At 43.3% G+C, this 25,491-nt stretch overlaps 1 protein-coding gene across 1 annotated transcript in view; it reads left to right on the top strand.

Moving 5' to 3' along the window:
- Nucleotides 1–25,491, top strand: part of NSMAF (neutral sphingomyelinase activation associated factor) — a 66,509-nt gene that overhangs the window by 35,092 nt on the left and 5,926 nt on the right. The window contains exons 10-24 of the mRNA XM_019973742.2: nt 5,197–5,326; nt 7,964–8,035; nt 9,967–10,075; nt 12,156–12,332; nt 13,945–14,024; nt 14,561–14,651; nt 14,748–14,811; nt 16,049–16,100; nt 16,200–16,320; nt 17,066–17,197; nt 17,913–17,955; nt 18,715–18,878; nt 20,397–20,505; nt 22,196–22,254; nt 24,697–24,764. Of these exons, the coding sequence (XP_019829301.2) occupies nt 5,197–5,326; nt 7,964–8,035; nt 9,967–10,075; nt 12,156–12,332; nt 13,945–14,024; nt 14,561–14,651; nt 14,748–14,811; nt 16,049–16,100; nt 16,200–16,320; nt 17,066–17,197; nt 17,913–17,955; nt 18,715–18,878; nt 20,397–20,505; nt 22,196–22,254; nt 24,697–24,764 (1,471 nt within the window). The remainder of the gene's footprint in view (nt 1–5,196; nt 5,327–7,963; nt 8,036–9,966; nt 10,076–12,155; nt 12,333–13,944; nt 14,025–14,560; nt 14,652–14,747; nt 14,812–16,048; nt 16,101–16,199; nt 16,321–17,065; nt 17,198–17,912; nt 17,956–18,714; nt 18,879–20,396; nt 20,506–22,195; nt 22,255–24,696; nt 24,765–25,491) is intronic.

Below are 25,491 nucleotides of genomic sequence, written 5' to 3'. Positions count from 1 at the left end.
CCACCAGCCCCCACTGCTCAGGTTGCTGTGACGGCATTTAGCTCGTCACCCCTACACTCTCGAGTCTTTCCTTCTGCAGTCCCCTTTTCTCTACTCTTCTGAATGCGCTTTTAAAATGCTTTCTTTCTAAAGAACTTACTTGTTTATATCACTTGTGAGTTTGAAACTCCTCCAGAGGGTAAAGTATTCACTTTTCTAAGTATACAATATATTTTCTGCAAGTAACTATACTTTCATATTAACCTGTTCTCTGATTTGTTTCTTCCCATATTTTAAGTAGATTTCCTTCTGTTAAGTAGATCTGGGCTATTTGTCTGTGTTTCCGTCTGCAGTACCACTGTGTTAATCACTGTGTCTTAGTATCTGGCATGGCATTTCCTTTCTAATTTATGTCTTCAGTGTTTTGGTCTTACACATCCTGCGTCAAGTTAGAATCAGCTTGTCAAGTTCCATAGAAGAAAAGTATACTCGGATTTTTACTCCGATTGCAATGAAACTCTGTTTAAGTCTTCCTTAGTGTCTTTTTTTTTTCTTTTTTACAATTTTCTTTGTAAAGATCTTTCTTCTCTTGTGCTAGATTTATTCCAAGTACTTCATATTTTAGTGGTGTTTTAAATGGTATCCTAAAATATGTCATTTTCTCTTTATTGTTGACAAGTAGAATGAAGTATATTTTTGTGTATTCATTTTGTTTTTAGCAACCCTGCTAAACTTTGTTCAATTCCATTTACTTAATATATATGTATAGATTGTCTAACGTGTATAAAATCTCAGGTATGGATTATTGCAGTCTCTAGTCATGAGATGTCATTTTTACTTTAGATTTTTGTGTTTTGCTGTATCCTTGCAGCTTAGCAAAACAAAGTAGGACAAAGTAGAACATACTGGTTGAATAGATTATTCCGTGTTGGCTTTGGCTGAAAGCTTATGTGTATAAATGAGATTAGTTTGTAATACTCTGTTTTAGTGCTCCCTTTATGAGATTTGTGAGCCTTGCACTATGTTTAAAAATGTTAGAGAGTTTGCTGGTAAAGTCATTTGCCAAGAATGTCTTTTCTATGGTTATGTTTGTTCTTTCTCTGTTTCACCTACATAGCATTACTTTTCATTTTTGTATTTGTAGGATGTTCCAGTTAAATGTGTTGCAGAAGGGCAAGTATAGCATTCATTTTAGAAAGGAAAAGAATAAGAATTATATAATAAGAATTAGCTTCTTTTGACCTACTTAGAATGGATAATTTTTCTAAGTAGCAATTTAGACTTTAATCCTGGGCTTCAGCATGACATGAATTTTAAAAATGGTTCACCATGAAAGTTTTAACTTATTCCAGTCTCCAGAGTGTTAGGCTGAAGAATTTGGGGGAGAAATATTTACAACATAAAGTGAAATATTGCAGGATTATATAATTCCTCTAAACGAAAGAAAATAAACTTTTGCTAAATAAGTTTTCATCATACTTCCAAGGAAATACTTTTTTTATTGAAGTATATTTTTTTTCCCTACTGTTCATTCTGAAAAATTTCAAATCCTCACAAGTCAAAAAGGTAATAGTGAACACAGATTCCCTGTGAGTCACGAAGTATTAATTTGTCAACATTTTGCGTAATTTGCGTTGGTCCTTGCATGGGCTTCCCTAGTGGCTCAGAGGTTAAAGCATCTGCCTGGAATGCGGGAGACCTGGGTTCGATCCCTGTGTCAGGAAGATCCCCTGGAGAAGGAAATGGCATCCCACTCCAGTCCTCTTGCCTGGAGAATCCCATGGAGGGAGGAGCCTGGTAGGCTACAGTCCATGGGGTTGCAAAGAGTCAGACTCGACTGAGCGACTTCACTTTCACTTTCACTTTGCATGCTCGTACTGTTGCTTGCTGTGTGTGTGTACGTAAGTAACACACGTGTGTCTATATGTTATATAAATAGGTATACATGTACAGCTGATGTGCATATGTATGTTGGTATGATGTATTTAAAATATGTGTATAACTTTTTCCTGAGCAATTTGAAATGACACTGCAAGACTCCCTCACACTTCACCCGCGACTACTTCAACATTTCTCCGTTACAGGAAGATCTCTGCCGCCCTCCATACTGTCACGATACTCACGCAGCAATAATCTGCATGCCAGGCAGCTCATGGCTCCGTAGTCAGGTTTCCCCATTTACACCCGAAATGTCCTCGTTAAAATACTTGGGATTAATTTTAGATTGAAAGATGTAAAGACAGGACAAAGAGTTCTTTCTCCTCATCCAGTTCCCTGTACTGTTATATGTTTATATATAACATGTTTTATATATATACATGTTATATGTTTATATACAGCTTGTGTCAGAGACTATCACCCAGCTGAACCTCAGCGGGTACCGAAAGAACCTGCAGAGATCAGATGTCTCTACCTTAGTTGGAAGATGTCCCGATCTTGTCCACCTAGACTTAAGTGATAGTGTCATGCTGAAAAATGACTGCTTTCCAGAATTTTATCAAATCAACTACCTCCAACACCTATCACTCAGTTGGTGCTATGACATAATACCTGAAACTTTACTTGAACTTGGAGAAATTCCCACATTAAAAACACTACAAGTCTTTGGAATCGTACCAGACAGTACCCTTCAACTGTTAAAGGAAGCCCTCCCTCATCTACAGATTAATTGCTCCCATTTCACCACCATTGCCAGGCCGACCATTGGCAACAAGAAGAACCAAGAGATATGGGGCATCAAATGCCAACTGTCACTGGAGAAGCCCAGTTGCCTATGAAGCCTCTATTGCAAGATGGTGTCTCCTCTTTTCTTTGAACAGGGAAAGTAAGCAGGAAGCCCAATTGTGGAGAGCTCAGCTATCTTTATTCTTGGTTTTCTGTTGCCTTCCTTCTACAAGTATATTAGAGAACCATTGGAGACAGAAAACTCTGAAGTGTTGCTTTTTAGAAATGACTGTGAAAGCTTTTATCACTGCTATACCCTTAAGAGCCTCAGCTCTACACTTTTTGAAATTTTAGGGAGAGTGAGCCTATAATTTCAAGATACCTTAAATAGCAAAATTTGAACCACATCTTCCAAGTGCCATTCTTCGTAAATCTATTTAGAATCAAGCTTAAAAATCACCAGCAAATCATTTTCGTAGCCTATATGGCAACTGAACATTCTTCTATTTAATTTTTCAGCACTGTTTTATTATAAGACATAGGTTGCAAAAAATAATAAGCTATTTGTATTGTAAGCTGAAAAGAATGAGAATCATAGAGTAGATCTGCAGCAATCTCTTCTGAGGATGGCAAGAAAAATAGACATTTCAACTGTGCCTTTAGATTTGCAGTCAGGTTGATGGAAACAAATAGCCCCAGGTCATTCACCTTAAAACCTAAATAAAGAAACAATCTGCCAACCAGAGGTATAGAATTGGTATAGAATTTAAAGACTTAAAAGACAGTTTTCTATAACAGGTTAACCTGGGGTATCCTCTAATGCACATTAATGAAGTCTCCTTTATGTACAGTTGGGAAGGTCCCCTGGAGGAGAAATGGCAACCCACTCCAGTATTTTTGCCTAGAGAATCCCATGGACAGAGGAGCCTGGTGGGCTACAGTCCATGGGGTCGCAAAAAGTCAGACATGACTGAGCGACTAATACTAATACTATATATATATATAATATGTTTATATTATAGTATGTGGATGCTGCTGTCTTTTGAGCATAATCCTAGATTTTGATGCTATCAAAATTTTATTTTCCAATCATTTTTTACGGTATATAGAAAATAGGGTTGTTTTTTTTTTTCATTTTTTTTTAAACAATGACCTTGTATCCTATGGCTTTTCCAAATTCAAAATTTACTATTAGTTGGCTTTGGCTAGAACCTTATGTGTATAAATGAGATTAGTTTGTAATATTCTGTTTTATTGCTACCTTTTTGTGAGATGTGTGTCTTATACTACCTTTGAAAATGTTACAGAATTTGCTGGTAAAGCCATCTGTTTTGGGGGTTTTTTTTGTAGATTCTATAGTGTTTCATCTGTCCATTATTGTTTAATCTGTGAATAATGACAGTTTCACAGAAATTCTTAAGGCTTTTATTTCTACTTCTCGCCTCATTGCACAGTTTGATTAACAGATGTGGTGAGAGCAGACATTCTTGCCTTGTTCTTGGTATTACAGGAAAGAGGTGTAATGTTTCACTGCGAAAGAATGCCAGCTGTAGGTTTTCATAGCTGTCCTTTAATCAGGATGAGGAAGTTTCTTATTATGTGTGGTTTGCTGAGAGTATTCTCAAAAATGAATGTAGAATTTTGTGAAGTGCTTCTTGTGCGTTTATTGAGATCATCTTTTTTCTTTCATTCTGTTGATAGTATGAATTATGTTGATTGGTTTTTCATTGTTAAAACAACCTTGTATTCGTGGGGTGAATCCAACTTGCTTATGATGTATTGCTTTTTTTGTTTACGTATTACTGGATTTTCTTTGCTAGCATTTCATAAAGGACTTTTTAAATTCCTTTTTCTTTTTGGCCGTGCCGGGTCTCTGTTGCTGCGCTCAGACTTCCTCTGGTTGTGGCGAGCGGCATCTACTCTTCATCTCGGGGCACAGCTTCTCGTTGCGGTGGCTTCCCTTGTTGGGAAGCCCGGGCTGGCTCTGGTAGGGTACACGAGCTTCAGTAGTTGTGGCTGTAAAGGATTTTACATCTCTGTTCATGGATATTGCTCTGTAAATCTTAGTGTATTTGTGAGGTTTTGCTATCAGGGTTATGCTTGCCATATAACATGAGTTTAGAAATGCCTTTAGTCTCTGTTTGCCAAAAGAATGTGTGCAGGATTGTATTTCTTCCTTAAATTTTTAGTAGAATTTATTGGTAAAGCCATACAGGCCTGAAGTGTTCTTATTCAATTTATTCACTCGACGTAAGACTACTTAGGTTGTCTGTTTCTTCTTGTGCCTGTTTGACAAGTTTTTTCACTTGTCTGTCTTCTCTTCTGTGATACATAACCTCATCTATTTTTTCAAAATCAGTACTCATTGTACCCATTAAAAGAAAGGCAGTTTTATTTAGGCGACTAGCTTACGTCACCGCTTTTCTTATATTAAGTGTTGTGTTTAGATACCTGTTCTGCAGAGTCACCCTGGAGCTCCCTCAGATAAAGTTAAGCCTAGAAAGTAGATTGATTTCTGATTTTTCTTGCTTTTGCTGGAAAACGTATCCTCAGGTTCCAAAGTGTTTCTGAAAAGCTGCACATGGAATGCAAAGCAGAAATGGTGACACCTCTGGTGACGAACCCTGGCCACGCCTGCGTCACTGACACCACCCTCTATTTCCAGCCTCTCAACGGGTACCCGGTAAGTGGACTGCGGGCCAGGGAGAGCTCCTTGCACTGCAGTTTTCGTCTTCTGTGAACTTTTCATTCTCTGAACTTGACCTTACTGTGTTCTCACATTTTGGTGAGAGTCAGAATGACCGCCCCTGCTCATCCAGCATCTGGTATTTAACAGGCTCCCCGTGTGACCTTGACATTTGACCTCCCCTAACTTGTTTTCTGTGACTTCGGGGTCACTTGCTGTCAGCGATGCGAGAAGAAACCCCACCCCTCCCGATTTTAGTAAAGGGTCCTTAGAGATTTATACCTTCTGCACTCATGCAAGTGAGCAGTGAAATCTACTAAGGTTAAGGAAAATGGATGTTTCCCGTGTACCTGCTTATCTGTACCCCTGAGTCGTATTTCTCATTATTCCTTAATTATAAACACAATCAGTAGGTCTGAGTCTTGCCCAGAGAAGTGGTAGAAAGTGGTCCTCTCCGGCAGCGCAGAGGCGCGTGCTGAGATGCTGTCACTGGGCAGCTGCAGGGGTGGTGCTGGAAGCAGGCTTCTCTTCCACGATGCCTGTAGACTCACTTGGCCAGACAGTAGAGACTCAGATTTCTACACTAAACCTTGTTAAGATTAGAGGCTTTATCTGGATCTGGCCCCTTTTCAGAGCGGTTCATTGAAAGAGCAGAAATCCCAATACTCTGCTCGTGCATTGGTCCTTTTGGCCGGCAGCTTTAAGAACAGGAGTGTTTTCTGCCATGGAAGAAGTTCTCCCAGTTGGTCAGTCATTGTATGTGCTTCCCTGGTGTTGCTAGAGGTAAAGAATCCACCTGCTAATGCAGGAGATGTGATAGACACAGGTTCCATCCCTGGGTTGGGAAGATCCCCTGGAGAAGGAAATGGCAACCCACTCCAGTATTATTCCCATGGACAGAGGAGCCTGGTGGGCTACAGTCCATGGGGTCGCAAAGAGTCAGATGCAACTGAGCACACCACACACACACACCCACACACACACACACTCACCCACACACACTCACTGAAACGCAAATATATCCTTTTCTGTGCTGTGCTTAGTCGCTCAGTTGCATCCAACTCTTTGCAACCCCATGGACTGTAGCCCATCATGAGGATTCTCCAGGCAAGAATACTGGAGTGGATTGCCACCCTCCTCCAGGGGATCTTCTCAACCCAGGGATTGAACCCAGGTCTCCCACATTGCAGGCAGATCCTTTACCGTCTGAGCCCCCAGGGAAGCCCTTTTCTACGTGGTGCTATAATGAGTCTGTCCACCAGGTGGTGCAGCACACCCACCGGGCCCTCCAGTGGACAGAGAACTGGCCTTCCGTGTGGTGTGATAAATTGTATGGGCCACCACAGTTGCTGTGGCTTGAGTCAGTACTTCTGCAAAAATATCTGAGTATGTGCCATAGCTTCAGGGTCCCAGGTGTCTGGGCTGGGGGCCTTGGCCAGTCTTCTTGCAGCTTCCACCGCTGCATACCCTGCCTCTGTGGGCTCCTCCTCCCTCTCATGTGGGGAGGAGGGTGGACCTGTAGCCTTTTGTAACCTTGTTCCTCTCTTACTAGCATTTCAAGGCTCCAGAGAAGCAAGAAAATTTCTTTCATAAAGTATAGAGGCTCTCGTTTTTACTATAGTTGATGAGCTTTATTACACTGAGGTTTGGGCTTCCCTGGTGGCTCAGTTGTAAACAACCTGCCCTGCTAGTGCAGGAGACGCAGGTTCGACCCCTGGGTCAGGCAGAGCCCCTGAAGGAAGAAATGGCAACCCCCTCCGGTGTTCTTGCCTGGAAAATCCCATGGACATAGATGCTTGGCAGGGTACAGTCCATAGGGTCGCAGAGTCGGACATGGCTTAACGCCTGAACAGCACCACTGTAGTTTAAGGAGACAAAAGACAGGGCTCTAAAAAAGATGCATATTAATTTCTGAGCAAACTATAGGTCTATAAAAAGCAAAATTCCTGTGAGGTTGTACACACCAATCCTTTAATGCTCTTTATCACTCAACAGCTTTCCAAAAACCTGAAAGGTAGATGCCTAGGGATCCCCTGGTGGTCCAGTGGTTGAGACGTCAGCTTCCAATGCAGAGCGTACAGGTTCACTCTCTGGTCGGGGAGCTGTAAGATCCTATATGCCTCGCGGCCAAAAAACTGAAATGTAAAACTGCTTCTGCAGTATCGTAACAAATTCAATAAAGACTTTAAAAATGGCCCACATCAAAAAAAAAAAAATCTTAAAGATGGGTGCATTATCATTCTGAGAAGTTGAGTACCAAAGCGGAGTGAGTAGAGGGACATGTCCACGCTCACAGAGCTAGTGGAAAGGGCAGGCTGGCACATAGTGGGGTGTGCCCTGTCCTAAGAGCCCCCTTTCTAGCCGTTCACTTGTGACCTGTTGGGAAGTTAAGATGGGCTCATCTTTCCCTTTCTGATACCGAAGGGGAGCTTCTAATTGCGTCAGAATGTTGCAGTTTGAGATCTTCTCTTTTTTGTTGTTCAGTCGTGTCCGACTCTTTGTGACCCCATGGACTGCAGCATGCCAGGCTTCCCTGTCCTTCACCATCTCCCAGAGTTTGCTCAGACTCATGTCCGTTGAGTCGGTGATACCATCCAACCAGCTCATCCTCTCTCTCTCTCTCTACTTTTAAAGAAACCCGTGGTCCAGATAATGCTCCAGGACATCCGCCGCATTTACAAGAGGAGACACGGCCTCATGCCTCTGGTGAGTTCCCCTGGAGGATGGGCGTCTTGTCTCCGGGTTGGTCAGTGGTTCATTGACTTAAAGCCCCCGGGGCCACTCTGGAAGGTGCCCGCATGTTGTGTTGTAAGCAGATGGGCTCTGAGTCTCAGGGCTCCGTCTTCTGGGTAAGCTGGCAGTTTTTAAAGGAGCAGCTCTTTTGGTAGGTGGCAGGGCTGCGGGGAACATGTTCTTGGCTCCCAGAGCAAGAGGACTCGAACACCCTGGGTTTCTCCCTCCCAAGTAAGTGCTCAGGGCTTTGGGTTTGTACATGTAGAACCGGTCCAGGGCTCCTTGCCGCCACCCTGTTGCAGCCCAGCAAGGTCTCCAGGCAGAGCTTAGAAGTTCTTACAGAGCCAGCTCTCAGTGGAACTGTAGCACAGTCACTGTGGACTTCGATTACTTCTGCCTCCAGGCCTGGGGAGAGGGAGAAACGGATAAGGTAACCATTTCAACCACCAGGGCTGTCCTGCCTGCCATGCCTCTTATCTCAGGGATAAGCCCAAGTCCACCCTCCTGCGAGTCACACACTTATAATCTAGAAACCAGTCCCCACAAAGGGTGGGACTCCAGGGGCTTGTCATTTGATGTCAGTATCAATGTATTTGTTCTCCTTTGAAGATGAACCAGTGAGTTGGTGGCATTACAAAAGCATTGTGGATATTAAAGCAGCTTGTTTTGGTGTTTTACCTTTATTAAATTTAACTGTTTTCCTGCCTCTCTTACATAGAAGTGATTCTCCATTTTCAGTACCAGTAGAGGATTAGGGAAACAGATGCTGTTAAAAATACAGAAATATAGTCATAAAGAGAGAAGAAATTGGCATTGATTAAGTACTTTGTGTGTACTGGGCAGTTTATGTACAATATCTGTTCACCAGCACAGCCGCTCTGAGGTTACAAGATACCCTATTTTACAAAGAAATTGAGACTCCAGGAGTTAACTAGTAATGTGAAAGCCTGTATTTGAACCTAGGACAGACAATGCTCTGTTTTCATCCTTTCTGTTACTGTCCTGTCTTGGCCTCACCAACACGTCATCTATACAGCTCAACAGTTTTCTTAAGAATAATTGCAAGCTCCTATTTGAATGAGTTCAATTATCAATTTGTTAAATTGAAATAGTTATGGTTGAATTAGTTTTTCATCAATAAGAGGATCACTCAAGTAATTGATGTTTCCATGTGGCACTTGTGGTAAAGTATCTGTCTGCCAATGCAAGATATGCAAGAGAGACGGGTTCGATCCCTGGGTTGGGAAGATCTCCTAGAGAAGGAAATGGCAACCCATTCCGGTATTCTTGCCTGGAAAATTCCATTAACAGAGGAGCCTGGTGGGCTACAGTCCATGGGAATACAAAGAATCAGATACGGCAGAGCACACAAAGTGAATTATATTCATTCAGTGAAATATTACATAGTCGTTAAAACCAACCATGTATAAATCAACATACACAAATCTCAAAAACCTAATCAGAAAAGTATATAATTTTTAATATACAAAAATGCTACATATATTTAGATATAAAAATGCTACATATACATAAAAATGTACTTAAAAGTATAAAAAGTATGCCTGAGAGTTCTAAATATAAAAATCAGAATTATGATTGAATTTATAAAGGAAAGCTAAGCATTTGTGTTTGAAAAACATATGTGAAGACACAAGTTGCCAATTTTGATTCAGCACAAATTCACAAATGTGATGACCAATAAAAATACTCAGCACTAAAAGCGATTTTATAAAGTTTAGCTGAAATACATGTCTTGTTCTCATGTTATATAAATTAGATGAAGAGCTGGGGAATATGCACACAAGACCTACAAATAAAAAAATGCAAGTGTTGAATTGAAAGGCTTTTGTACTTGAGTCCCTCACACTGAGGTGTCCTTTGTTCTATCCTCCCTGGATTTGTAGGGCTTGGAAGTGTTTTGCACAGAAGATGACCTGTGTTCCGACATCTACCTGAAGTTCTATGAACGTCAGGACCGAGACGACCTCTACTTTTACATCGCTACGTATCTAGGTTTGGTGCCCACCCGTCCTTGTATCTGTTCACGTGGGGGTGGTTCAGCAGTGGAACAGTCGCTGTGTCCACTGTCACCTCTCCAGGGTCCCCTTTATCTGTTCTCATCGGTAACCATCATTAGCAGAGTGGCATTTTAAAAACAAAGGGAAATATAAATGAAATTTGGTAATAGTTCACTCAAATTCGGTTTTTTAAAAAACTCTTGGTGAGCTTTTTCTGTATCTTAACGACACCCAAGTTGAATGGATTATAAAGAATACACGTGGTCATTTTTTATGTCCAGTCCTATCTTCCATTGGTTTATGAATGCCAGGACTGGGTTTCCTCATGTGAGACAGTGGGGTATGCAGTCATGTGTTTGTGATCATTAATTGCAGTCCTAATCACAAAACTGGGAAACGGTACAAAAGGAACACATGAACCTGCGATGCTCTTATGGTACCCTGGAGCGCAGTTTGCTCCTAACTACTACTTGCTCAGTCTTCCATGGGAAATGTGAATTTTCCCACTTTTGTCAGAGAGGACACCTGTATTTTCCTTTTTTTTTTGAGCACAAACATATTAAGTTGTATGGTTGAATTAAGTTATTCTTGGTTTCAAAGTTGTCAGATGACTAGAATGGGATGTGTTAAGTACATGTTGGAATTTTATTAATACCATCTCAGTTTTGTTTGCTGTTCCAGTGTGCAGTGAACCCATTTATGAAGTAGTGAGTTAATTCCCTTAGAAAAGAAATTTTCTCTCAAGGAGGAATTGTTTGTTTTCACGTGAAGAACATAGTTTAAAGTTTATAAGTGAACTTTACTAAAGTTCATATTTGCTTATTCTCACATTAAGCTATTCAGTTTAACTCAGTCCATAACTATAGCTTTGCTTTGGGTTTACTGTTATCTCCTGCCTCCCAATTTAATTTTTTCATTTAATTTTTCTAACTGTAACAAGCTTGCAACAAAAAACTCAACTCTCATAGTGAGTCCTAAAATCTTAAACCCACCATGGTCTAGAAAGTCTGCTTCTGTGAAGTGTCCTTTCCGAGTTTATTCCTGAGATTGTTCAGACTTCCTCTGTGATGTTCTAAGAATGGAAAATCAGAGGATAAGTGTTCTGATTTTTTTTTTTAAGCCCTTTCCCGGTAGCTAGAGAAGAAACTTGGCAAAGTATTTAAGAATAAATATTGAATCAGCAAATGAGGGAAGTTGTTTTATGCTGCCAATAAAAAATTGAAAGCAGAATTTTCTAAACATAATAGAAAAATGGACTCATTTCTCAGGAAGATTCTCACTGGTGTCACACAATCTGTGTTTTCCTTCTTTTCTGAGGTTATTTCCAGGTGGTCTCTCTGGGCCTTCTAGTTGAGAAATCACGTCCTCCTGACAGACACCTGATTTCTTCTTCAGCAGTTTCTGTTCTTTTCTGTATTCCTCACTTGCATAAATAATACATAGTCATTGACAAATCAGCCGTGTGCCTGTCTTCCAGATCTAAAAGAGAAAGAAAAGATGGTTTTGTTTTGATTTCGTAGGAAATGGAGGAAATGAGCTTTTTCAAATGGTAATGGCTTCTTAAAGACATTGAAATTCAAGCACATTGGGAACAATTCTTTGTTAGTAAATACATGTTGTAGACTACAGATAAATATAGTAAACATTATATGTTGCCATGTAATATTGATGTATTTGCTTTATATTTTCATGTTTATGTCATATCTATTTAATAGATGTGATGCTTTATATCCTGTATTTTATAGATGTGATATTCTATGTCATATCTCTCACAGATATGATGTTTTATATATTTAATAGATACAGTATGTTTCCTGTCATGTATCTCATAGATATGTTGTTTCATATCACATATTTGATCATTTTCCCTCCTGGATCTTAGAGATGCTCATCCTTGACCAGACAACTCTTTTGTGAAAACAGATTAGCCTACTTTTCTTTTTTTGAAATGTGCTTTTCAACAGTGGGTTGAAGGGTCTACACTGCAAGCCCCTGTAGGACCGTCACTTGCTGAGTGGCCGTGGCCTGCGCGCACTGAGCGTGGTGTGACCCGGCCTGTCCCCCTGTCCCCGCAGAGCACCACGTGCCGGAGCGCACGGCCGAGGGCTACACGCTGCAGTGGCAGCGCGGCCTCCTGTCCAACTACCAGTATCTGCTGCACCTCAACTCGCTGGCCGACCGCAGCTGCAGCGACCTCTCACAGTACCCCGTGTTCCCCTGGGTCATCGGCGACTACAGCAGCTCCGAGCTGGGTGCGTGCGCGGGCCGGGCTTTCAGAGCAAAGAGCTCGCTCCGTCCTAGGACCACGTTGTGATTCGTGAGCAGAATAAAACCCATTCCATCTCGTGACTCTAGGTGGCCAGTTTCTGCGCCGTGATGCTGGATAACACGTGTTACGTGAATTACGTGTGTTCTGTGTGTTCTCTCTACTGTCTCTGAATTTTTTTTAATCCTAAAGAAACTACTCACATACGTCTTGAAAGCCATACCCAGAAAACCCGCATGTGATCTTTAGCCAGTGTTACCATAATTACCAACAAGTATTGTTTTCAAATACTGAAGAGTTTACTTGGAAAATCGCATCTCAGGTTATCATATTAAATGTCAATTCATATTCAAAAATGTGATTATCAAAAGTAATAACTATTATAGAGCACTTAGTTCAGTTCAGTCGCTCAGTCGTGTCTGACTCTTTGCAGCCCCATGGACTGCAGCACGCCAGGCCTCCCTGTCCATCACCAACTCCCAGAGTTTACTCAAACTCATGTAGAGCACTTAGAAAGTACTGAAATACTCAAGGAAATAAAAATCATCAATAATCACATTACTGAGAGAGTATATTTCTTTCTCTCAAATTATTTTACCAAAATTATTGTGATTGCATAGTAATTTTATAATGGCTTAAAATTAGATATTGTGAAGATTAAATTACTTTTGACAGTTCACTGATTGCTCCCTTTTACTTGAAAGAGGTGACAGCTTTTCTAGGAATATTATTTATCTGATAATTTTCAGGTCCCCAGTTCTCCAATTATGCTATTATCATAGGATAATATTCACAGTAACTCAAACCTAAAAAATAAATTTTGATAGAATAATGGGTTTTAAAATTTATTTACTTTTTTTTGCTGTCATTTTACTTGGAATATAATTTTTCTTAATCAGTAGGTCTTTTTTTAAAATCAATATTGTGAACATTTTCAAATTAGATTTTATTCTTGAGTGGTTGTAGCTAACACTCAAAAGTTCTAACCTTTACAGCTGTATAAATAACCACCAGAAATACTGTGATTCTAATGGATCTGTAACTTTTAGAAAGCTGTTTATTATTTGGAAATAAATGTGTGCATGTGAATCAGTTCAGGGGGTAATGTTATTAAGTATAAGCTTGCCGGCTTTCTATTTTCTTTTCTTTTTTTTTTTTATTGAATTATCATTGGTTCACAGTGTTGTGCCAATATCTGTTGTACAGCAAAGTGTCTCAGTTTACACACATATGCAGTATTTTTTTATATTCTTTTCCATTATGGTTTATCACAGGATTTTGAATATAGTTCCCTGCATTATACTGTAGGACCTTGTTTTTCCATTCTAAATGTAACAGTTGGCATGTGCTAACCCCCAGCAGCCGCTCATCCCTCCCACCTCCGCCATATCCTTGGCAACCACTAGCCTGTTCTCTGTGCCCGTGAATCTGTTTCTATTTTGTAGATGGGCTCATTTGTGCTATATTTTAGATTCCACATATGAGTGATATGATAGACGGTATTTGTCTTTTTTTTTCTGACTCACTTCATTTAGTATGATCATCTCTAGTTGCATCCTTCATTTTAATTAATTTTTGACAATCTGTTTCTTTTGCAGATCTGTCAAATCCAGAGACCTTCCGGGATCTCAGTAAGCCAGTAGGGGCCCTCAACCAGGAGCGTCTGGAGAGGCTGCTGGTACGTGGACCCGGGGATTCCTGGTTTCTAGGCAACCCAGGAGCCATGGCCTGTGTTTTTATAGCTCCTGACACTCGTTTCCCCAAAACTTGGTGGAGGTGTATTCGAAGAGACCAAAGGTTCTGAGCATATTCTTTACCCTCCTCTGCCCTCTGCCTTCCTTCCCCGAGGAATTTAGCTGCTTAGCATTTGCTTACAGTTCAGTGGGTAGGAGCTGAGCTCATCACAGGTTTGCCAATTTATTTTCACGATGAAGTTACCCTTTGGCGAATGGCACAAAAGATAGGTAAAATTTCTTCTTCTCAATCCCACCCCAGCAGACATTGTTACCACTGAGCCAAGAAAACCAAGATGCTTGTTGCAAGAATGCTGTGTTTCTTCAGTTTCCCCCCCTCTTTTTATCTGCTCCTTTTCCTATTTAAGAGAGAAACTAGGGGCTAGGATGTGATCAGGTCATGGTTTCCTTAGGCTTTGCTCCCGGATCAGTTACTGTCTTCCCAGCCGGCCCTCACAGGCCTCCTCTCCCCATGCTGCAGACCCGCTACCAGGAGATGCCGGAGCCCAGGTTCATGTACGGCAGCCACTACTCCTCCCCAGGCTATGTGCTCTTCTACCTGGTCCGGATCGGTGAGCTTCTTCGTTGTCACTCCCGGGGATGCACGTGTGCACGTGGGCTCTGCAGTGATTCTGTGAGCTTATTAACTCTGGTTTCTCCCCCTCCAGCGCCAGAGTACATGCTGTGCCTGCAGAATGGAAGGTTCGACAACGCAGACAGAATGTTCAACAGGTAGACATCTGTGCCTCACATTCTACTTTTTAAACCTTCTCATTTATACATGCACAATATGTTTATCTGGAAAAACTAGATATAAACAAAAATGGACGGACATGTAAGAAAACATATATAGTGTAAGTTTAAAAACACTTCTGTTTATTCCATAAACTTTTATCCAGTATGTAAAAGATTGTAGTTTTCTATATATACATAAATGGTTGGACTTCCCAGGTAGCTCAGACGCTAAAGAATCTGTCCACAGTGTGGGAGACTTGGGTTTGATCCATGGCTTGGGAAGATCCCTGGAGAAGGAAATGGCAACCCACTCCAGTATTCTTGCCTGGAGAATTCAGTGGACAGAGGAACCTGATAAGTTACAGTCCGAGGGATCACAAAAAGTGGAACACAACTGAGCGACTGACACACACACACAGTAATGTTATATCTGTTCCTCTTAGGCTTTGTGTAGTTGTGTGTGTGTGTGTGTAAATGTGAGAACATACCTTAAATAGTTTTTGTCCTGCCTTTTGCAGTCTGGTATTAAATCTTAAAATTTTCCCCATATTGTTAGATGTTCTGCAAAACGGTGATTATTTGTTTTTTTTTTTAATGACTGTATCCCTTCCTAATGTATGACATAATTTAACTGTTTATTTGTTGTTGGACATTTAGGCTGTTTCCAACATTTCATTATTCTAAATAAGCCTGCTATGAATTGAATACAATTCCCTGTGAGTGTTTAAATATTTTTTAGTTACAAAAGTAATTTTCTTACCATGAAAAGCAGAGAGTATAAAGAAGAAAATAACTTCACTTGGCATCTGACCACACTGAGACAGAACTCACTGTTCATCTTTTGGTCTGTGTCTTTTCTAGTCTTTTTCTAAGCTCTGCACGTGTCTATTTATAATCCCTTTTTGAAATGAGCTATTAAAATAATTGTGCTCATTTTTCATGTTTAAGCACCTGCCCGGAGTGGCCCTTCAATGAGGCCATGTGTGGGGGAGGCTCCTGTCTTAGACTTGTGGATGTCCCCACCCCAGGTCCATGTCCTGACCCTATGCTCACACCCTGTGTGGACCCAGAGTTTTCTTGTCTGTAAAAGGGGAGTGGGGGGGACTCATGTGAATGTTGGGAATTATGAATTAATAAGAGAAATGATCTGACTTAGGTAAAGTGTAGAATAGCGCCCTGGCTATTTCCATACCCTCGATTTAAAATCAGTTGAATTTTTTTTTTTCATATTTAGTATTGCAGAAACTTGGAAAAACTGTTTGGATGGTGCAACCGATTTTAAAGAGGTAAGCAGTTACCAAGCTAATGATTCACTGGGCTTGTGGCTTCTAACTGCTTTAAAAATGTTTGCTGCTGTTCTTTTCTTTCTTCCGCAAAACTTTCAGCTGATCCCGGAATTCTATGGTGATGATGTCAGCTTTTTAGTCAACAGTCTGAAGTTGGATTTGGGGAAGAGACAAGGAGGGCAGCTGGTTAACGACGTAGAGCTCCCCCCTTGGGCACGGAGTAAGTACCACCTGGGAAGCGCTGAATCTCGGAAACACTCCACTTAGTTGTGCAATTTCAGTATTGTTATTTAGTTGCTTAGATTTTTTAAAACAACAGTAGAATTCTCTGTCTGGAGGAGATGGTAAAAATCTACTGCAAATTGTAAGTATTCTGTGAGACCGTGATGTAAAAACATTATTATGTGCTTGAGAGAGCTAAATGTAAAAATGATTTTTGCCTCTTCCTCCACCGCAGATTTATATTTTACATGATGGAAGGGGTGGGTGAGCCTCAGTAAGGACCATGTCCCTCTGGCCTGTCCCAGAAGCCCTGCCTGCATGCCTGCGTGTGTGCTTAGTTGGTTAGTTTGTGACCCCATGGACTGTAGTCCGCCAGGCTCCTCTCTCCATGGAATTCTCCAGGCAACCCACTCCAGTATTCTTGCCATTTCCTCCTCCAGGGGATCTTTCTGACCCAGGGATAGAACCTGCGTCTCCTGCATTGGCAGGCGGGTTCATTACTGCCGGTGCGCCTGGGAAGCCCCAGTGTCTGTCGACATGTGGATTGACAGAAGGAATGGGAGAGGTATCCCTGGTGGTCTGGTGGTTAAGACTGCACATTCCCAATGCAGGGGGTCAGGGTTCAGTTCCTGGTTGGGGAACTAGATCCCGCAAGCCCTACAGCCTGGCCAAAAGGAAAAAACAAAGGAATGGGAGGAAGTCAGGTGGCATCCCTGGGTGTTCTGATGGTGGCTTCCTCCTAGGTCCCGAGGATTTTCTCCGGAAGAGCAGAGCCGCGCTGGAGAGTGAGTACGTGTCCGAGCACCTGCATGAGTGGATCGACCTGGTGTTTGGCTACAAGCAGCAGGGCCAGGATGCTGTCGGAGCCCATAATGGTGTGTAGCAGCCATGGAAACTCCATTCAGCATTTGATGGAAGCAAAAGCAAACCCCCCACAATGGGCTCAGCACAGCCCAGCTTGCTTCCTTGGCCAAAGCATCTGGTCTCAATATATGGGGTCTCCTGGCTCAGAGAGCCCGGATTCGATCCTGAGTAAAGAGGAGGAAGTGCTTTTGTCTAAAAACACCCACTCCTCTGTGATCCAAGGGGTCTATGCTGAAGTATCCTACCTTCAGCATGTCCACTACATCCCATTCAGTAATTTCTGCTAAAGCTCAGTCAGGATAGGATTGAACAGCTCCTGCAAGGGCCCTGGGGCTTCTGTGTTACTGAGCAGATGGGAGCCAGCTGCAGCCCTCCTCTTCACGGTCAGCTCTTGTCTCCTCCAGGCTCCTTGGCACTGGTGGCAGGAGGTGGTCTGACCCCTCACTTGTCCTCCACACACGGCACTCTGTGCTTACCCAGGAGAAGGCGCCAACTGAGACACGCACCCAGATAACAGAGTGTCTCACCACCAGTTAGACTGCAGCTCAGAAAACCAACAGTCCTCATTGATGTTGGCCCAGGCTGGGTGGTATAAGGCTATTTTGCAAAGTGAAAATCAGTTTCTTTGAATACAACTTAAAATTTGTTGTTTTTAAAATTCTGAGCATTGTGAATTGGAAGAAAACAGTACAGCTTTCAATAGTGTTTTTGTGTCTCTTTTTCCAGTGTTTCATCCGCTGACCTATGAAGGAGGTGTGGACTTGAACAGGTATTTACGTGTCTGTAAGGAATTTTCTTGGGCTTCCCTGGTGGCTCAGACAGTAAAGCGTCTGCCTGCAATGCAGGAGACCCGGGTTCAATCCCTAGGTTGGGAAGATCCTCTGGAAAAGGAAATGGTAGCCCACTCCAGTACTCTTGCCTGGAAAAATCCATGGACGGAGGAGCCTAGTAGGCTACAGTCCATGGGGTCGCAAAGAGTCAGACATGACTGGGCGACTTCACTTAAGGAATTTTCTACTTGAGCCACAAATGAGCTCTGTGTCTAAATGATGAATGCAGTTATCTGAGGATATAAAGGCATGGGAATGTTACAGTGAATTATAGCCCGCTTTTACCATTATATAAAATACTGAGCCTCAGAAATTAAAGACATGTAATATGGTCTGGGGGCCTTCCCTGGTGGCTCCGTGGTGAAGAACCCACCTGCCAACACAGGAGATGCAGGTTCCATCTCTAGGTCGGGAAAATCCCCTAGAGGAGGGGATGGCTACCCACTCCAGTATTCTTGCCTGGAGAATTCCATGGACAGAGGATCCCCATGGTTATAGTCCATGGGGTCACAGAGAGTCAGACAGGACTTAGCAACTGAACAACAAATAAACAATACAGTCTAGACAGTTCTAGCATATAGTTGCTGTTACTATTTGAGGGTTAATCTCTCTCCTGGTGATCTGCATTATTTGAAATGCACTCACTCAGGGAGCTTGACCCCAGTGGTCACCACAGGGGTTTGTGTTCTGTCCTAAAGCATCGAGGATCCTGACGAGAAGGTCGCCATGCTCACCCAGATCTTAGAGTTTGGACAGACACCCAGACAGCTCTTTGTGACACCCCATCCTCGAAGGATCACCCCAAAGTTTAAAAGCGTGTCCCAGCCCTCCAGTTACAATGCCTCCACGGCAGATTCTCCAGGTAAATCTTGTAAAGAGAATAACAACATGAGCACCTTCTGTTTCTCTTTCTTGATTAAGCCATTTTCTGAAGGTTCTAGAAAAGAGACAAGTTATGAACCCTGAACAGCTTAGAGATGATTCTGTTTTACTGTCTCACTGAGTTTCTCCTACAAACAGACCTCTTTTTGTTGTTTTATTTTTTTTTAATTTTTAATTTTATTTTATTTTTAAACTTTACAAATTGTATTAGTTTTGCCAAATATCAAAATGAATCCGCCATAGGTATACATGTGTTCCCCATCCTGAACCCTCCTCCCTCCTTCCTCCCCGTACCATCCCTAAAGGAAATCAACTCACTTTTAGTTTCTGGTAATTTAATGCAACCTGGCAGCGTTTGTTGTTGTTCTTTCTTTTCTGTTGTTTTCCAAGTTGGCCTCTGATTCTTAGCCATTCATGTTTTCATGTTGATCTGTCCTGGCTGTGGCTGCTGTTAACAGGGTCACCTAGCCCTGTCCCAGGAGTGACTTCCAACATCCCTGTTTTTCCACCCCCACGTAAAGATCTTCAGTGCAGGGTGCTCTGTTTATTCGATTCTGGTTTTTTATTCAGTTATTTGACAGACATTTACAGAGCCTCTGTGCCAGGTGGTAAAATGAACTTGACCCTCTTCTCACGGCTGGTATTTAGAAAGGGAAGAAAGAATGAGTCCCTTCATCCAGTTATCCACGTTGTACATTTCACATAAAACGGCCTCAGACCCCCAGGCTCCCAGGAATCCGACTCTGCGTGGACCTTGGGAGCAGAGTGGTTGGGCTGCTTGTCATCTCCCAGTTCTACATTCTGTCCCTGGCACGTCCAGGCTCCCCAGGCCATACACTTGGGACCTGCTCAGCTCAGCGGTCCAGCTGCCCGCAGTCTTGTGACCTGAGAGAGAAAGCTCCGCGGGTTGAGTCATGAAGACCATGGGATTATCTCGTGATGCCCTTGAACCCATGCTCAGTTTAATCACCAGACCCATCCACGGGGATTTTCTCAAAAGCGAAATTGTTCCAGCCCTTCTCAAAACAGAAGCAAAGGGATGGCTTAGCTAGTCCAGCCCAAGAGGGTGGTAGTAGCTGGTTTCATCTCTTCTTTCTCCTGCTCAAAACCGAAACCAAAACCCTGCAGTGTTGTTAGGGAACTGGCAGGTTTTTGAAAAGATTGCTGACAAGGAAATGGTTATTCAGTGCCATGTTTCCTGAAGTTCCCAGCTTCAGGGTTGAGTGAAAACTCTGCAGACATTGCTAAAAGTGCACGAAGGCTTTAGTAGTCAAAGATACTTCTTAATCTTCAAATGATGTTTTATTTAGATCATACACCTGATTCTTTTTCCCTTCACTAACATGGAGCTGTCTAACAAGTGCATTTCAAAGTCGTTCTTTTTCGGTGGGTGTTTTGCTGTCTTAGTTGTTTGATTTTAATGGAAATTCTTGAGACTCTGACACTTGTCTCCAATGCTGGTTAGAAGCTTAGTTGACTGAGTTGCAATTTAATGTAGTCTCTCCAGGCGAAGAGTCTTTTGAAGACCTGACAGAAGAGAGCAGAACCCTGGCCTGGAGTAACATCGCCCGGCTAGAGCCCCAGGAGCAACACAGAATCCACAAAGAGTAAGAGTGTGTCTGCACTGGCCGTGCGCACGGTGGGGTCTCGGCCTGGGCTGAAGCCAGGTTAAGCTGAGTCACGGGGGGCCGTTGTCATTCAAAGCTGTCTTGGTTGGTTTTTATCCCCCTACACCGTCCACAGGGACCAGCCACCCGGGGTCAGTGTGGCACAGACGGTGGGTGTGTGTTGTTTCGGCCATCGATCGTTCTGGAGCACAGACGGATATACTGATGGCAGGTGGCTGGGTGCTCCTCAGACAGGCTCACGGCCCTCGAGTCCGACGGTGTGAAGTTCTTGAGAAACAGGATATATCTCCCCCATGTGTCACATTTACTGTTATCATCTGGGGAAATGTGTCCTTTTTAAAACATGAAAAACGTGTGTGCATACATGGAGAGAGAGAGCGTTGCAAAGTTCATAAGAATTTTTTTTAAACGCCCTCCCCCAAATCAGGCTTGCGTTGGCCCCAGAGGGGTCATGAGCATCTGAGGCCCCTGTCTGCAGGGGTGGTGATGGACTCGGTGGGAAGGTTGGGAAGCACTGACCTCGCTGACCCGTCCTGCTCCAGAGAAGAAAACTCAGGCTGGGAGGAGGCCCCACGTCCTGCTCCAGGGCCACCGATGCCCTGTCTGACGCTTGATGCCATGTACACCTGGTTATGGGTGGAACGGAACAGGCCTGTCCCCGTCCGATCCACAGCCCCCAGTCAGAGCATGGCTTCCTGCAAAGAAACCTGTGGGTCCCCCTTATTCCTTGTAACACTGGCTATCCCTCATCACCCTTTCTAAACAGCAGGTAGAAAGGGGCCTCGACACCTGAGGCCATGAAGACATGAGGGAACCTTGAAGAGGACCTGCTGGGACTGATACTGACCTGGGTTCTTGACCCCCTCGATCTGTAGACATTGATCAGAGGCCAGACAGGAAATTCTGGCGAGGCTTTGTTGGGGCCCCGGCTGCAGCAGAGGGAGCAAGAACAAGCAGCAGGTTCCCTTGATTGCTCCACGAGGAGGGGCGAGCTGGTTCCTTGAGTGAGGGTAGGGCTGGGTCCAGGGGTCGGGCCAGAGGGGTGGCATGTGTGGTTGCTCTACCCCTTGGGTGCTGTGTGCAGGGGACATGCGCAGTCCCCTGCTTTTGCTCCCAGCTTTTCAGAACTAGCATCAGATTTTTTTTATCTTTTTCTATCTTCTTGTCCATAATTTGCCCCAGCTGCCCAGGCATGCAGTTATTTTTAGTCCGTTATAGTTTCTTTGCATTTTGTTGTTGGAGGAGATGTTTGTCCAGGTACCAGCATTGCAGCAGAGGGTCCTGGGTCCCAGCCCTTCTCAGGACCAAACAGCATCATCATGGAACAGATGCTAAGTGACCAAGCAAGTGAAATGACCACACGGAGGCGTTTCCGTGGTGGTCAGCGAGCGTCACTGGTTCTCTAGTGGGCAGACATGGGGCAGCCTTCCCGCAGGGCGGCCTGGGAGCTATGAGTGGGGGTGTTTTCCAGCCATAGGCGTCGCCAGAACAGAATTAGGAATTGCCGAGCCATGACTTGCTAATGCCTTGTGGAAGGTGGGATGGGTCCAGCAGTCATGCTGTGAAGAAAACAGTCACAGGAATTTGCACTCAAATCAGGGCCTTTTGTAGGACGCCGGCGTCCAAGCACATGGTTGATGGTAATTCGCAACACTTTGTTTTCCGACAGGGCAGTCACTGGAATAGCCGTGTCCCGCAATGGGTCGTCCATCTTCACAACCTCACAAGGTGTGTTTTCCTACCTGAAAGCTGGGTTATCTTGAGTCATAAAGCGTCCAAGTGTCTCGTCGTCTCTCAGTCCAGGACTGTACCTGCTGTGTCACCGGCACGTAAAATTTGGGCAGTTAGTTTGTGGTATAATACGTAAAATTTCAGTGTTCATTTGCCAAAAACGACAGTGGAAAATGCCTTTCTATTGCTGATAAGCTTCCTAGAATTTTAAGGGGCGGGGCAGCAAGAGTGTGCGGCGGGCCTGTCCCTCCCTGGGGCGCAAGGGCTTGACCAGAGGCAGCACAGCAGCACGCGGGGGCAGACGTGCGATTGTGTTTTCCACTCTGTCACTCGGTGTGTAGTGTATGAATTCGGTTTTTTGATTAGGTGTTGATTGTAGGGTTAAGTTCAAAAATCTAATTCAAACGCTGTTAATGTGCCTGTACATTGTCAGAATCCTGCAGAAGCCCTGCGCCGGCTGGTTGATAGTCTGGTAACTGTATCTTAGTGACACACGAGAACTTCACTGTTTGCATCCTAAAAAGGGGCTCAGCCTTGGGCTTTTCCTGCTAGCCACAGCTTTGTTTTTCCTGGAAGTCTACACGACATGCCATTAACTGATGCATGTCTCATCTGCGTCCCATTTGAATTGTGGCAGGTGCTCAGGAGGGATAGGAGATGAGAGGGGAAGAGCTTAGCTGCCCCTCATGGACTTTGAGATGCCTGGTTTGGACAGAGTTTGTAGCGGTAACTGACCACCTACCTGTGCTTCAGTCTTCATCATAGGAAATTCTGCTTTTCTTCCATTAAGCTGAGGCCAGATTCTGTGCAGCCACACCGCTCCAGTAGGTCAGAGCTGCTGGTCTCAGATCCTGGGACCATGGCTTTCATTCCTTGGCATGTCATTCCTTTCTCTGTCAAATGCAACCTTGGATTTCATAAAATAGAGTTTCCACAAAGCCCAGAAAGGGATCCTACGGTGGACCAGGGAGTGCGCCTGCAGTGTGCACGGGCCACGCTGGGGGCGGCCAGATGGCAATGCTCACGGGAGGAAGTCGGCACGCTCGGCCAGGGTTCCAGTCCCCCCAGTCTGCCGTCATCACACCAGACAAAAACCCTTATTTTTTAGCAAAGCCTGCGTTCTTAGCTGGGTTTGTTTGTTAAATCCTTAGGTTCCCTGTACTTGTCTGACCTTGTAAACCATGAGTTTTACAGGCATCAAGGCTTTAAACCTCTGAGGCTTATGAAGCCTATGGCTTCTTTGTGAACCTGCCAACATCCTTTTTAATCAAAAGCTTTTGTTATTTTCTGTTTGTTTCTTCACTATTAATAGCTCATATTGCTGATCTGTGTGCATTTATATTTCCATGTGTATTACTGACTTACATGTACCCTGACGGTCACCCTGGAGTTGTAGCTTTTCATCAGAGGTGTGTGTATCTAGGAGTGTGGGCAACCCCACAGGCGATCCCATCATCTGGGAGACCCACTTGTGGCAGCCTCTGGCGTGGTCACCCCCAGAACGAGGGGACCCTCTGATGTTGAGAAAGCATCTTCACATGCCAGGCTAGCTGGCAGTTTCCTGTCTGACACCCCAGCACACTTCTGCATGTGGTGTTGGCAAAAAGTAGGTTGAAATATTAGATTGTGCTATAAAGAAGAAATGATTTAAAGCTCATCTCACCTTTTATTTATCATTTGTATGTTTTCAAGTTGGGAAACATATTGTTGCATATTTCAAATATGGGTGTTTGGAGCACGTTGCAATTTGCAGTCTTATTTAAGAGGTAACCTTGATGCACTTCTAAAGCTTCTGTTAGGCAAGAAAATTAAAAAGCTTGGACATTTTAATCCCCAGTTTATTATTTAGAAAGTTAGTGTTTCTCTTCCGTAAATGCTAATGCAGCACTAGGGTTGCTGTTTAGTCAGTCAGTCGTGTCTGACTCCTTGTGACCCCCATGGACTGTAGCCCGCCAGACGCTTCTGTCCATGAAATTTTCCAGACAAGAATACTGGAGTGGGTTGCCATTTCCTCCTCCAGAGGATCTTCCCAACCCAGGGATCAAACTGGGGTCTCCTGCGTTGGCAGGCAGATTCTTTACCACTGAGCCCCCTGGGAAGCCCGCAGTACATCACTCTATAATGTGGCTACTTAAAAAAAAAGGCAAAAAAAAAACCTTACATTGCCAAGATCTTTTGGTTTTCTTTAATATTAAAATTTGTCTTTTCCTCATGTGTAACTTTAGAGTCTTATCAGTTATTAGGTTTAACTCTGCCTCTGGTCATGGCTCTCAGTTGACCTCCTCGTCATGGCGCCATAGGTCATAGACTTCACAGACTAGAGAGTCCTCGTGGGGGACCCAGCCCTCGGTCACCTTGCCCATTACCTCAGCACGTGCTGGTCATGTCTAAGGGTCAGGAAGCCTTTCTGATGCGTTTGTTTTGTTGTTGTTAAATTAGATTCCACCTTGAAGATGTTTTCCAAAGAATCCAGGATGCTACAGAGAAGCATATCATTCTCAAATATGGTGAGTTGAGTTCGTTTTCATTTTGTATCAGTGTTATGGTGGAAATTCATGGAGCAGTTTGCTTTATACACACACACACACACGACATTTGTTTCTTCCCAGATAATTGGGTTTATTTCTGTGTGGTAGCTACAGAATGCCTTAGGTAGATGCCTTGTAAATTAAATCAGAAAATTTTCAGGTTACCTCTTTCTCGTATTATCGTGGTTTTATTTGTAGCCTAGAAAGCTTACATTGCTATCCAGTAGAATTCTCAACAGATCATGCCTTTTTTGGAACTGTCAGACTAAATGTATGTGTGCCACTTATATAACTTTTAATGCATTTCTAAGTTGATATCTAATACTAGAAAGTCAGTTCTTCTGCAAAAAAAAAAAAACACATTTTATTGTTGATGTAAAGCATCCGAAAGATTTTGAAATTCCCTAAAGATTTTAGAAGTTTTCCTTCCCCACCTGAGTCTGTAACCCAGAGTGGGTGTTGGGATTCTTAAGGACAGTCCCTACCTGCACCCCCCCGACTCTGATGTAAGCAGGGGTCCCTCAGCCCAGGGCAGTGAGGGCGCCTGGACCCCATGAGAACCATCACGCTAGATCCTTGCACACTCGACCCACTTTCACTTTTCTACATTTGGGAGGAAACGAGGCATCTGGAATTAGCCAGATGAAGAGAAACTTCATGAATATGAGGAAGACCAACATAACCAGAATTGGGGGTTAATTTTGGG

The sequence above is a fragment of the Bos indicus genome, chromosome 14 (genome assembly GCF_029378745.1).
Source record: "Bos indicus isolate NIAB-ARS_2022 breed Sahiwal x Tharparkar chromosome 14, NIAB-ARS_B.indTharparkar_mat_pri_1.0, whole genome shotgun sequence".
Lineage (NCBI taxonomy): Eukaryota > Metazoa > Chordata > Mammalia > Artiodactyla > Bovidae > Bos > Bos indicus.
Note: the sequence above shows the minus strand (reverse complement) of the source record. Positions and strands in the feature narration are given on the sequence as shown.